Source organism: Tamandua tetradactyla, chromosome 7, assembly GCF_023851605.1.
Source record: "Tamandua tetradactyla isolate mTamTet1 chromosome 7, mTamTet1.pri, whole genome shotgun sequence".
Lineage (NCBI taxonomy): Eukaryota > Metazoa > Chordata > Mammalia > Pilosa > Myrmecophagidae > Tamandua > Tamandua tetradactyla.
This window is the reverse complement of record NC_135333.1, coordinates 99,943,782-99,958,011: the sequence shown is the minus strand read 5'-3', so window position 1 is coordinate 99,958,011 and position 14,230 is coordinate 99,943,782. Positions and strand designations below refer to the sequence as shown.

The 14,230-nt window shown below is 33.8% G+C and overlaps 1 protein-coding gene across 32 annotated transcripts in view; it reads right to left on the bottom strand.

Annotated features, from left to right (window-relative positions):
• Positions 1–14,230, bottom strand: part of MUC19 (mucin 19, oligomeric) — a 137,753-nt gene that overhangs the window by 39,234 nt on the left and 84,289 nt on the right. For all 32 annotated transcript variants that reach the window (XM_077170533.1, XM_077170561.1, XM_077170552.1 and 29 more), the window contains 17 exons: positions 13,833–13,956; positions 12,385–12,520; positions 11,069–11,161; positions 10,338–10,422; positions 10,043–10,177; positions 8,915–9,064; positions 6,838–6,932; positions 6,209–6,335; positions 5,321–5,567; positions 3,568–3,620; positions 3,368–3,468; positions 2,984–3,135; positions 2,518–2,656; positions 1,383–1,487; positions 1,093–1,287; positions 257–496; positions 28–184 (listed from right to left, as the gene is read on the bottom strand). In XM_077170533.1, the coding sequence (XP_077026648.1) occupies positions 28–184; positions 257–496; positions 1,093–1,287; positions 1,383–1,487; positions 2,518–2,656; positions 2,984–3,135; positions 3,368–3,468; positions 3,568–3,620; positions 5,321–5,567; positions 6,209–6,335; positions 6,838–6,932; positions 8,915–9,064; positions 10,043–10,177; positions 10,338–10,422; positions 11,069–11,161; positions 12,385–12,520; positions 13,833–13,956 (2,334 nt within the window). The remainder of the gene's footprint in view (positions 1–27; positions 185–256; positions 497–1,092; positions 1,288–1,382; positions 1,488–2,517; positions 2,657–2,983; positions 3,136–3,367; positions 3,469–3,567; positions 3,621–5,320; positions 5,568–6,208; positions 6,336–6,837; positions 6,933–8,914; positions 9,065–10,042; positions 10,178–10,337; positions 10,423–11,068; positions 11,162–12,384; positions 12,521–13,832; positions 13,957–14,230) is intronic.

The following is a 14,230-nucleotide window of genomic DNA, read 5'->3' as shown; positions in this document are numbered from 1 at the left end:
TAGCACCAACATTGGGACTTCACTTACGACAAAGATTTGGTTTTCTCCATGGGACACAGACTCCAACTGCACTACATGCCTCTGCGTACATAGCCACAGCAGTGCAGAATCCAAGGTACTTCCCTTCCATATCACATGCACAGGCTTCTTCAATACATGCATCATAGTAAGCAGTGGGGTCAACCTAAGCAAAGCACAGCATATGAGTCTCTGGGAGGAAAGCCTGGGCAAGCAATCGCTTTCAGAGTAGGGTTACCTTGTTGTGGCAGTCTCTGAAGGTGCTGTCCCTGATGATCTCACATTTCCGCACAGCCCAGGCTTTGCAGTATGGGTTTGAGTCACATGGGAAAGTTTGCTTTTCTGTGTCTGAACATTCTTGACTTGTTTTCCAACTATTTCCAAATTCCAGTGCTCCAGCAGCCAGTGATGAGTACCTTGTTGTGAAATCATCTTTGAGATCGCCATTGTTATTTCCACAAAGACCACACACTTTGCCCTAAATCAGTTAGAAAAGGAAATTAAAAAAAAAAAAAGTGTTGTATAAGTAGCATATGTAGATATAAATGGGTATATATATTAAAATAGTGGTTAAGTATATTGCGTCATGAGACTATTTAAAATCCAAAGTGTGGAAGGAAACCAGAATCAGTAGATAAGAGTCTACTTCCATTTAATCTGATGTATCCTATTTCATAAAATGATCTAGAATCAAGATAAATGTCTTAAAAATTAAAAAAATAATCGCATTAGCTGGCTTCAGGTTATATCTGAGTAGACTGCTAGGTTCTTAGAATATTTGCTCAAGGAATACATTTCATTTTATACATGCCAACTACCTCCAAATCATATAATGCGATAATCTCTAGTAACCAAATATATTGAAAGTAGAATGTCTCAGGTCTACTGCACATATTTTTTTACCGAACTCTACATTTCTTATTAAATTTCACGGTTTGTGGTAAGTTTGAAGAGAGGTGGAGGGCTTCTCATTCTCACCATCCTCCTACTCTACACCTAAGAGACCCTGTCTCTAATTTTCAGTAAGGTAATGACTTTGTTTCCCCATTAATCATTTATCAACGATATACATACGTTCCAGCTTGGATCCAATATAACGGAGACTCTTGTATTTTTGTCCCAAATCAAGGTTATTCCATTTTTAAATTTCAGAATCAAGTATAGACCAATGGTATGTACGGAGTGTGTGTTCACATCCAGTTCACATTCCTTATTTTCTGCAGGTTTGACTGTTGTTACTTTACCGTCTTGCAGGACAACATTCTTGTCCTGTGTATTAAAAGATAGTCTTGAAATAAGATCAGTTTTTATTTGGCTGCTTATAATCTGAGAAAAAAAGTAAATAAAAAAAAAGTGTACTATACCTTAAAAGCAACTATGACTTTTCTGGAGCATGTAAGCCCATCTTCGCAGCAAGGGACACTTTCAGTTAAAATACGGAACGTACCATTTTCACGGCCACAATAATCCTTAAAAATTTAAGTATAATGTTAGTTTTTGAATATCATGGACTCAACTGTAATATTTGTATCAAACAAATATTTCTTAGTGTTTGACATCTTAAATTCAATAAATTGCCATATTCTGGATTATGGAATTTCAAAAAAATAATAGTTTAGCTACATTCATGGGCAGGGAAATTTTGTCCAATGTAATTAACTTTATTTGACTCTTCCCTTTTGCTATTACTTTTACAAGAGTTTGGAATTACACCATAGATTATAAGTATTTAAATTATAAATGTTTGTAATCATAGATTTATTTCTAGGCTTTGAAATTAGCTAAAGGAAGGTATTGTTTCCCCACCCCCCCCCCTCAGTGATTTATATGAAACTTCACAGTCAATTAAAGCTAATCTATAAAAACAAAACAAACTTCTCCCGTCAGGTGTTACTTAGGCGGCAGCTTATTTTTAATGCAACAAACATGAATTCTGGAATCAGATCTAGGTTTGAACATGGCATTGTCCATGTCCCAGCTTACGCTGTCTGACCTCTCTAACTCTCAGCTCTTCATCTGCATCATGGGAATAATAATATCTGCTTTGCACTGTTGTAATGATTAAAAGTGATAAATTATATAAATCATTTGGCACCATAAGCACTCATAAAATGTTAATCATCTTTGTTGCTAATAGCACAGTTGTTAGAATAATAATAATATCCAATAATGAGCACTGAGAATATGTTCCAAAGGTTCCTCTAATTTGGTGTCAAGTAGAGACTATTATCTCCTTTTTATAGATACAGAAACTGAAACACAGAAAGGTTAAGGAGTAGGCCCAAAGTCACACAGCTGGTCATCCGTAAAAGTCAGGATTGAAATCCAGGCTGACAGCCTCCAGAATCAGCATTATATCAAGCTACATTTTACTGCCTTCTAGAAACATAATTGAATTTTGGAAAATCTCAACTTCAAGAATAAACTTCTCCAGAGCTCATCTATAAATGAAAATAAGAAAGAAGTAGAGGAAAATTGGGGTAAAGCACACATAGTTACCTCAAGAAATGAATACTGGCAGAGACCATCAAAGGTGTAACTTTTTCCATCAAAAGTTTGAACATGACCTTCCCCATAGATGTGGCATGTGGTCTGGCATTCATTTTGTGTACAGTCCCAAGAACCTTTTGTGCAAATACTAAAAGAAGAAAAAATGATAGATTCGTATTAATTATACTGTGCCATGTTGTGTACAATCATACTGTTTTTGTAAAGAATTACATGATAATGTTTCATATTGATATGTATTTTATAGCTGTCTTCAATATGTTGTATGATGTTCAATATATGTTATCCTATATACATTTTATGTTTTAAAAGAATAACAACTTTTTTCTAACTACCACTTTACCATTAATTTTTCAAATATCCCAAAGTACGACTCATTCTTTCCCATGGAAATGAGAGCCGACTGCACATTGTATAATATCCCCCCAAAATAAAATATTAATCCTTTAATATGCACCATTCATTGCAGCCAACTGAGGTGACACTTCCTTCATCATATTCTCGTCCACCAAAAGAGCATGGGCAGTCATCAGGTAACACACAATTCCCTTGAGAATTCCGAACCATTCCTACCGGACAGTAACATCCACGTTTGCAAGACAAGTCGTCCTACAGGAATCAATATAAGTATATACCATGAGGCTATAATCATGTCATTTCATCAGAATTTATTTACAGTACATAAAAATACCAAGTTATATTTGCAGTCAACATTTGATAAGTCAAAATAACATACAGTTAATAAAATGATCTAATTTTTTCATTGACCTTTCAGTTCCCTATGCCTTGAAACACTTAAAATTTTTTGCGAACTAAACTCTAATGCCATCATGTTACTTACATCAAAATTAGGTATGTTCCGAGTGCTACATGTCTGGTCAGCTCTTCTCTGTGCCTTGGGATCACTGCAGTCTACATATTCAGCTCCTCCTGTACAGTTTTCTGTAGGATGAAGGAAGTTGTTGTTAATTAAGGACTCTTGAGATGTTTGTTTTATCTAAAGCAGATGTTTTAAGCTTGGGTCATGATTTTGACACTTACGTAAGGTTAAATCAATGGGAATCTTGCAAAGAAGAGCTCCATCCTGACAGACACTGGAAACACAAGGAAATGATACATTTAAATATCAAATTTCAAGAACAGTTTCTAATAACAGTTACTATGACTTTAACTCCTTATTCATAGGCCAGCTGTTTTTTAGCACGAATAGTTAGATGAATGAGACATGGTACCAAATTATAAGATATGGCCTGATAAGCATTTTAGGGATGTACAAGCAGGTTTCTATGGTCATCAGAGAAAATTCTGTGGAAAGTAAAGTTGGATCTTGAAGGAGTAAGACTCAACAGGGAGGAAGATACTGCTGATAAAATGCAAGACTGCAGCAGCAGGAAAGAACAAGGGATGTTCCAATGACTCTAAGGAACCCTGTTTGAATGGGAGGTAGGTGGCAGGATAGGGAAAAGTAAAGTAGGCTGGGTCCAGATTATGAATAATCTTAAATGACGTGCTGGTTTGTCTTTATTCTTCAGTCAACTGTCAGTCATTAAAATTTCTGAGCAGGGAAGTAGCACAGACAGAATACCACTTTAGTTTAGCCATTCTAGCAGCAGTGCAGGAGACAGACAGTGGAAAGTGTAGCCAAGAAAATTACCGAGAAAGCCTGTAAGAGCTGGTGGGGGTCTGAATTAGGAAAGGGATGAATGGAACCATAATTTGGAGGTGCTAGCCTATGTTTCATTAAAAATTTTATCTATTGATTCCCCAGTATCTACAGAGAAAGATAAAATTATCATTGTCACACTCCAACAAGATGTTTTGTGCTCTTTGATGGAAAGGGATTATTATCTATGCTTTCCTTTTAAAAGGCCAAGTAAAATCATCCACTGCTGAATGACAGTTTCATGGAATTATGAAAAACAAAAGCACATCCAAAGATTTTTGGAGAGGCTACTTCATCTTTGCTGTTATATTGTCAAGAATCCCTAGTTCTGTCTATGGGATTAAATATATGGACAAATTGCTTTACCCTAAACTGCAGAAAGCCTCCTCAGTCATTACAAAATAGGGACAGTTCTTCAGTTCTTCAGATGCTACTTGAGAATTGCCTGGCCACCACCTACATTTCTAGCCAACCTATATATGCAGTGCTTTTTTATGCATTTCATACATTAGAACATTCTGGTTACTCTATTGAAAATCCCCTTCTATATCCCATTGTTTTCTAGAAAAAGATAAAATTCATCCCATAGGACAATTCAAATGCTGATCTCCTGTGTAAAGTTGTCCTTCATCTCTTCAGCTGTAGGCTAGCCTTTTCTGCTGCCATATTATGATATACAAATATTCATTATAATAATCAGTACTTGCTTAACCTCTGAGTCCAAGAAAACATTCACTCATCTTTGGAACTCCAGCATTCAGCCCAAGGCCTGGCACACAGTAGGTGCCAATTAAGAGAGACAACTAGAGAGCACTGTCTGAATATGAAATCATTTTGAAATGCCTGCATATAGGAGCTGGCAGAATATTTTCCTGCTAATATTTAAACTAAACCAGAGTGAGATAAATCAGTTATTACAACTGTTAAGATGCAGGGAACACTTCAGGTTAGTGGAGACAGTAACTAACCTTAATTAGACATAAAATGTGAAAAATAGGAGAGGACCAAAGAAGGCTTCGTATTGGCAAAAGACTATTCCTCTGAAAAAGACACAGTCCCTTGATTTCAGTGTCTTAACAAGTATATATATGTATATAGGTATAAATAGACTTATATATGCAGTCTCCGTACCATTCATTGTTGTCAATATCAATGCGTTTGCCTGGTTGTATGACCTCGTCATTGAGATAGCAGTCACACTGAGATTCCTGAACACAGTTTCCTTCGTTATTATAGTACATCCCATCAGGGCATGTGCATCCATCAACTGGAACATCTTCTACATCACAGCTCCTATCTCTTTCTGACAATGATCGGCAAGAACTATTGCATGCTTTTACGTTGTACTTGAAAACTAGGCCATTTGGACAAGGGTGTTCTGTTGGTACAGAGAATAAAAATTGTGAATATGCATACAGACAGGAATGTTACCTGTTTTATCTACCTGTTAAATTTATCTATTAGGTGAGTGACAGTGGACATGGAGACATGTAAATGGATTTGAGAGAGGATTTTGGAGGTTCATGCGTCAGAACCTGTTGATTGAATATGGGATATGAGGTGTTATAAATGAGCTACAAGTGATATATTTCTACAAAGTCCCACGACTTTTGTTTGTTTGTTTGTTAATGAAGTATATTCCTGAAGCAATCTTCAAACCAAAGCATTAAACATTTTTAAAGCAAAGCAGGATTTTATAATATGATAGTTGAGCCCATAATTTGTTTTTCTCAAAATAAGGTATTAATATAAGAAGAGCATTTAAAAATGCATTGGCGGTCAGAACACTGCTTAAGTTTCAGTCCTGTACTTTTAAATATTTGAAAGCTTTATATCAAGAGGTAAAAATGCAAGGATTGTTTCAGGATATTAAAAAAAAAAACGTAACTAGAAAATCATCTTTGAAAGCCCCAACACAGATTTGTAAATCAATGTACTAAACTACACACACACCCCCACAAAAGACTACAGTAATATTGAGAAAGAAGTAGAATTATCTAAAACTTTTATCCTGCTTACCACATAGTCCAGTTCTCCATCCCTCTAGGTATGTTTCCTTTTCAGCACATGCTTTCACATAGTTGCCTAACATTGTACACAGGCAATGTTTACTTTTTTCGCAAGTGCAAGTATATTTTTTGCATTCCTTTAAAATAAGAAACATTTATATTGCATTCTGGAGATATTTAGAAGAGCAAGTAAACTGAGTTTGTATTTTTTGCATTCCTTTAAAATAAGAAACATTTATATTGCATTCTGGAGATATTTAGAAGAGCAAGTAAACTGAGTTTGACAATTCCGTTAATAACCACTCATCCACCCTGAAACTTTGTCTTTAAAGTTTTTGCGAATTTTTTTGCTAAAACCTGCAGAATAGGATATCAATGATCAACCAGGCTGTCAAAAAATTTAGAAAATCTATAGAGAGAAAATTACTCAAAAATTTTCTCATTTGGGGCTATTTTCCAGTACCACTTACCATTATTTTTTGTTAGTATATCTAACAATTGAATAAATTAATGTAAACGTTTACCTTAGTCTATTGGCAATGGTTGTTAATTGAAAAATTGTTAATGCCTCACATTACTGTTGATATCATACAAAGTATTTCTCAGAAAAGAGCTGTTAAACGTTAGGCTCTCACATACCTCAAGATAGTATTTAGGGTCCACGACAGGATGGCAAGAAGCAAAAGGCCCACTTGGATCAAGAAGAACTGCACAGTAGCTTTCAGCGTACTTTTCTGGAAGAAAATTAATGTGCCCCAAGTTAGTATCAGTAGGCTCATATTTTAATTAAAGGAAAAAGCGAACATTTATAAGAGAGCTCTGCTTTCATTTATTACAATAATGGTGTTTTTAGAAGTATTTCACTATAATAAAAGCATTTCTTAGGTACTGTGTTCAACAGTAGCATGGTACAATCAAAACCAGTTTACACTAAGAGGCAAAATCTTCACTAGCTTTTGGACTTTTATCTGAAATTTAATTTCTATGTAAAAATGGGAATAAGTGGGCCAGATTACTCCTTAGGGGCCTTTTAACTTTAAATCTTTATTAATGCCTAATTATGACAAGTCGTTAAATGAAGCCTCCAGAAGTGCATGTGTGTTTTGTTTTGTTGTCCTTCCCCTGGAAGCCTACACAGGTGTTTATGAAGGTCATACATTAGGACAATCAGCGTCAGCAATTCAAATACACTGAATTTCATTTTGTTGACAGGTGCTGAATTGATATCTAGTTGGTTTATAAATAATAAAAATAGCACCCTGAGTAGCAAGCAGATTTGCAAATGCTTAAAGATGATGACCATGACTGAGGACAAACACTGCTAAATTCTCAAAACCTCTCTGTGTTTGGTTTTAAAAAGTTGACATCATCAGAAAACAATAAAAGAAGTTAACTCTATTAAACTAACTGAGGCTAATTATCTCTAAAGTTTTGACTAAATACTACCAGGTATTACCACTTTTATGAAAACATTCTAAACAGTTTAACTTAATTAACTGTTTAATTCTTCTGATTTTGTTTTATCAAGTTAAATATAAAATACTGAGAAGCAAATTTAATTCATCTAATTTATCTATCACTCAAAAATTCTGGCACATAATCTACTTGACATGAATTGCCTTAGTTTCTTATGAGATGACCAGTCTTTTTGCCTACTCTCATGCTAATCGCATTTTTGTCACAACACCCCAACAGCAACATACCATCATAATTAAACCCTGAAATACATATTATTTTGTTTTCACTAAGGCTTCTATCAACTCATTTTTTTAAATCAAAATAAATAGATGAAACTTTCAAAGTACTTGCTATAGTAATTTAAAAATATTATTGTAAGCTGATCAGACTGTTTCAAATACATGAAGTAATTTACAAAGAACTAATTAGCAAGTAACATAATGTATTTTAATTTAGTTTCCATGGCATTCCTTCCTTATCTATGTATGTATAATAAGTAACATAAAATAAAGCATTCATTTAAATCAACAATACTAGGGGAGCAATCAAAGCAAAGACTTGAACTCAAAATACTTGAATTCTTACTTTATCCCTCACCCCTATTAAGAACACCCTGTGGGCCTCGTTATCAACATCCACGTTAATGGGGATAACAACCTTCACCAATACCCCTCCTGAGTTCTCGTGAGAGTAAATGGCATTCACACTTTTCAAAGTCTTTGGTAAGTCAGGACACATCATATAAGTGTAAAGTTTTATTAATAAGATCTATATCTGTGGGTTGGTATAACTGTTATATACCAAACAGGGGCTAGGAGATCTGGAGCCAGCTTCAGCTCTGTCATTAAGTGGATGCAACCATTTGGGTGAGTCTCTCTATTTTTATCAAGGGTCATTTCTACAACTAAATTAAGGGAGCAGGATTAAAGGGTCAGATGATTTCTAATGTCTAGCTCTATGGTTCTATATCTCTGGGGAAAATGTATGAGGCAGAAATGAGTGAGTATATAAAAAGATTACTAAGATTACTTTCTAATCAAAGATGTGTTTTATCAGTTTTAGGGTAAGAAATAAATACCCTTTCCCATTCTAGGAGTACACTCAGCCAGCAGACTCCTTCTGAGTTGTGTCCTCTAAAACTGGGACAGTACGAAAAGCACAAACTAGTATTATCTGATACACTAAAATTATCAGCATAAGTATGTAATTCCTGACACCAAATATTTAATTACAGAATTTGATGTTCGGTTGATGTTACCTTTCTCTATACTGATGCACGAAGGTGGGTTTCCATTAGGACAAGGCGTCATTTGCCAAGAATTAGCAAATGCCTGAGAGGTCTTCTCCAGAATATTCTGACTTGATGTGAAATCATCCTCTGCTTTGTTGTTGTAGGACCCACAGAGTCCTGTACGATAGCAGAGAACAGAGTTCAGTATCTCACCTACTCAATGTTTCGGATTCATAACCTCACGTCACATTCAGTTCTTTGAGAACCTAGAGCAGCCGTTTGACAATATGTCTTAGTTCTTTTCATACATATAAACAAAGTTGTATGACACTTCAGATTAATAGCATTCATTCAAATTCCAAGAGTACAGACATACCATTTGCCATGGATACTAAGTTTTTCCTGTACACTGTAACTTAACCTCCTTCAACAATAGTAGGAAGCATGCTTATAATTAGGAAGCATGCACATTTTCCTTGTTTTGGTGTAAAGAGTTAACTCAAATTAAGGGTTATATTCCCTTTCTGACCTGGACTTCTTGACCCATGAGTTACATTTTTCCCCTATGTATAAATAAGTCATTCTCTCAAGTGAAAGTGTATTACCAAGGTTTGGATCAGCTATAAATTAATAGGTCTTTGTGGGCTTGCCATAATCCCTTGCTTTCCTTCATTCTACATGCCATGGCAGTATGTAAGAGCTTATTTCTGTAATAGAAAAACCTCAGTGAAAGATATACTATGTAACCTGTCAGAAAGGCAAGTAATAATGTAGCTTGTATTTGAAACATGATTTTCAGAAGATTTATAGCTATAATTTTTCCATTTATTCTTCTACAGGTCAAAGCCTTCATAATGCACACTGGCAAAATGGCAAATAGCATACTATCAAATCTTACAGAATTAAAGTCTTAATTTAAAAAACTTCAAAATATTTATATTATGAAAACCTTTTGGGAATACATTTTGTAACAAACAAAGCTGCCTTTACTATGAAAAGCAAATTGTAATTCTTTGACTACAATGTGGAAGGAAAGATTAAGTCAAAACACTTCATGGTTTAGTGTCATTAATAGAGAGATAGTCTGACATTACAACAAATATCAGTCACATTAGAGTCTTGAGAATAAAAAATAAATATATCCAGAGGTCTTACCTATGGTGTCCGTGAATTGGTTTGGTGGCATGGAAATATATAATTGCATCACAGGATGAATTTGTATTTGCATTTTTACATGAAAGTATGTTTCTACTTGAAGGTATGATGAGGATGCATTGAAGATCTGTATTTCTGTTGAAATAATTATTAACATTAGTTAATAATAATTAACATCTTAAATGTTTTTAGTTTCATAAAATATTTTAATATCTGACAAACAGAAACATTTGATATCTGTTCAAAAAATGAATGAATGCATCTTACACTTACTTTTAAATGCTCTTAAACTTACCTGGGTAGTAGTTACCTTGATTTCTAATCTTGTCATTTGTGACTGTGCCATCTCTATTGAATATATATTTGTCAACTGAAACAGACTAATATTTAAAACATATCATTAGTTCATATTCCTTTATTATAGTAATTGATTTAAGGCAGCTTGGTGCCATAAAGCATGTCTAATTTGATCCAATTAATATATGTGTATATACATATATATAGATATATATGTATAAAATATAGAAGATTTTTGGAGCATTTCTCATGCTTTGTGCCACATTGTTTCTAATAGCAATACTATGTGGTAGGTTGTAAAGGAATCATCATCTCCAATTTGTAAAATGAGGAAACTAAATTAAGACCCAAGAAGTAAAATTGGGTTTTCAAAGGTCAAAACAGTTTGAAGTGTCAAAACCAAGTTAACTGTCCTTTCTTATCCTTTAGGTGGTATCAACTTATTCTGTGGATTCCCACTACATGAAATTCTAAACAAATCACACTGCTTTCTTAAATGATCCATAGAGATTAATGATTTAGCCTATTAATCTTATGTCTATATTAATTCTGATTTACTTAAAGATCCTTGGATCTGTTCATCTCTTCCAAAAATTCTGTCAATTTTCTGTGCAGTACTGTTTATGCTTTCAATTTACAGAGCATAGCCTTATTCTTCAATTCAAAAATTTTGAATTTGAGAACTAATTGATCATATTTTATTATAAATTTAGGAAGCTGACTACTTACAGAATTCAAGAGAAGTGTAACACTATTCAAACACGTTCCTGTTTGACCCTGTGGACATGGACGAAGCTCAACACTAATAGACCAGTCTTCATCCTGTTTTAAAAAATATGCATTTTGTTATAAGGTATATAAAATATTATGTATCATAAGCTCTTACTATATGAATCTTTCACAACAAATTCTGAGTTTTTAAATATGCATAATTCCTACATACAGTCTGCTCTGAAAAAGGAAACGTGGCTCGGGGTTCGTGGTACAGTCTCAGTATCTGCCAAGAACTTAAGTAGTTGGTCCAAATTTCTCATGTAGCTATATTTACATAGTTTAAGGTGTAATGGATTTTCACAGTCCTCATTTTTTTTCTATCTTTATTTTTTGTCTTCACTTCAAAGGGGACTGTGCTGCATTGTGGTGATGAATAGAAATGTGGGGTATCATAACTTGTTAATTCTCAGAACAATCCACAATCTCTATTTAAATTCAACTTATACAATCATAGTATAAGTCATGTTAAACTCTCACTTCCAGTTCTCATTTAAAGTCCAGAATTCCCTAACCTATGAGAAGCAAACATTCCAAATGGTTAGGCATATCTCCCTCTCATTCCCCCCATTCTTTATCCTCATAGATTAAAAAAGGAAGGTAAAAAGAAGGAAAGATAGAACAAATTGGTATTCAATCAGGTTTATTTAAAAAAAAACTGACTTTTAGTAACAGCAACTACATTTTGCAGTTTTCTGGACATTGACTCACATTTCTCACATTAGGATTCATTCATTTTGCTCATCTTTGTTCTTATCAGGAAGATGAGATAAAATTTCTTATTCTTATGCTAACTAAAGCCACTAGCTATAAAACAGAATGAAGTTTTTTAAAATATTCAGATTGCTTAAACATTTTAGTACTGATAAGAATTTTAGTATGAATATAATGTCTTTCATACCGTCAATATTACATGAGAATTAAAAATCAATTTAAAGTAGTAATGATGAAGGAATAAAATGTTTCATGGTATGTAAAAGACTGTTTAGCTTGAAGCACAAGTGAACACATGCAAAGAAAAGTAGAAGAATGAAATCATTTTCCAGTGTATTTAGCAAATTACTAATGAAGAAGGGTTTTCTTTGAATTTTTGGCAAAGATTTTCCAAGGAATCAGGTGATACTAGTTGTCAGTGTCAATATGTGACTGAAAACAGTTACTAAAAGGAATAACCAGAATTGGAGCAATTCTAAGTGAGGATTGTGTTTTAAATTGTTCGAGAAAAAGTTTGTTGCCTATGTCAGTTTGCTCAAGTGCTCTGAGCTATTACATACATGGACGGCCAAGAAGTGACAGTCTCCAGGATGGTTGTATTTGACACCATCAAAGGTGGTAATTGAACTTCCTTCCACCTTACATCTCCCAGGACATAATGCTTCTGTGCAAGACCACTTTGCTTCTTGGCATGTGCTGTTAAAATGCAATGATTACGTTGAAGGTCATCAGTCATGTTTTCTCTATGATGAAGGTAAATATCATAACGTTCAAAACTGTCACGATTTAAAATAATATTTTTAGTCTTTATTCCCAACCTATCTCAGCTATGATAAAATGTCTCATTGATGGTAGTATCCTTGTTTAAAAGACTTGAATTTCATTACATAAAATGATCACTTCTGCTTCCATTAAACATAAAAACATTTAAACTGGATGAGGGATTTATTATTCAAAGGAATATAATTTATTATGAGTCTTAAAACACCTGCCACACACCACATTATAGACCTGCACTGTCCAAGATGGTACAACCACACATGACCACTGAGCACTTTTATATTAATTACCCATTAGAATAATATTTTAGATGTATTGGTATATATAAAATACACTATTAAAATTAATTTTGCGGGTTTCTTTGCACTTTTTAAAAGCATGACAACTAAAACAATGTTAAACTATATATATGGATCACATTTTTGGCTCGTGTTATATTTCTCCTGGACAGTGCTCCTGTAGACATTCAATGAATTATAGCTATTACTATTCATCACTCTTATTAATATAGCAATACTGCAATAATAAACCACATCCTATTTATAGAGAAAAAATATATACTATAAATAATTTTTTTTTTCACTGAGTCAGATTATTTTGTCACAAGTACACCATATATTTCTAGAAAAGGCCTTTGCAGTCTTGCAGAAATTTGGAGTTTCAAAAGAAAAGCTGTAATGTAAGGTCAGTATATTATAGTTGCTCAACTCGAAAAGAAGAATCATGCTGATGATTCAATTAAAAGACAAATAATCTACATTAATTTTGGACAGATATACTCAGTATTAAATACACTGTTTATCTTCACTAATGTAGTCACATACATAAATTTTTTGAGAAGTGTTGTGTTGTTTCTGATTGTACATTTTATTCAATATTCTTGGTGGAATTAGCATCGTTATTGTTTCATTGTTGTAAGCAAACTTTTGGAATTATGCTTTATTCTATGCTGACATTTATTAATTGGTTTACTAGTCAAAACACTCTTGCAATTAAAGAGTAATGTTATTTTTTAAAAGCACACAGCTTATATTTCCATTAAATTAAAAGAAAACTAACTCTTCTTAAAAGAAAAAAGAAAACGTCAGCAACCCAACAAATAGTATGCTATCACTTTTTCTTTTGGAAAAGTTTGCCTTAATGGTGCCTCTAGGAAAATTTTTTAATTGCATAGAAATACTACTATTATTTCACCATCCACAAAATGTGGACTAAAGCACACACGTACCACTGAGAACCACAAGGACCTTCTCGGACTTCTCCTGATTGATAAATCTTTCCGTTAGATTCACAGGGACAATCTTCCTTTAATATACAGGTTCCTTTCTCTCCAATATCATCCAAGAGATAACCTAGAAAATGTTATATAAAATTAATTTCAAAATTATGTGCATATCTGTAAATTGTCAAGCAGCATATTCTGAAATCAGTCCTTAGCAAGTTCCTTCAAGTGAAAATGTGTTTCTTAAGATGGTAATTTCCTGTTTAAGCAAGTAATCTTAGCTTGAGGATTGGGATAAGAATGGAAAATAATTTCATGAGCCTGTTGGCCTACTGCACAGCACAGTCCTATTGAGCTCTGATGTCTAGAATATGATCTGGGGAGGACTGGGGGTCTTGAGTCCT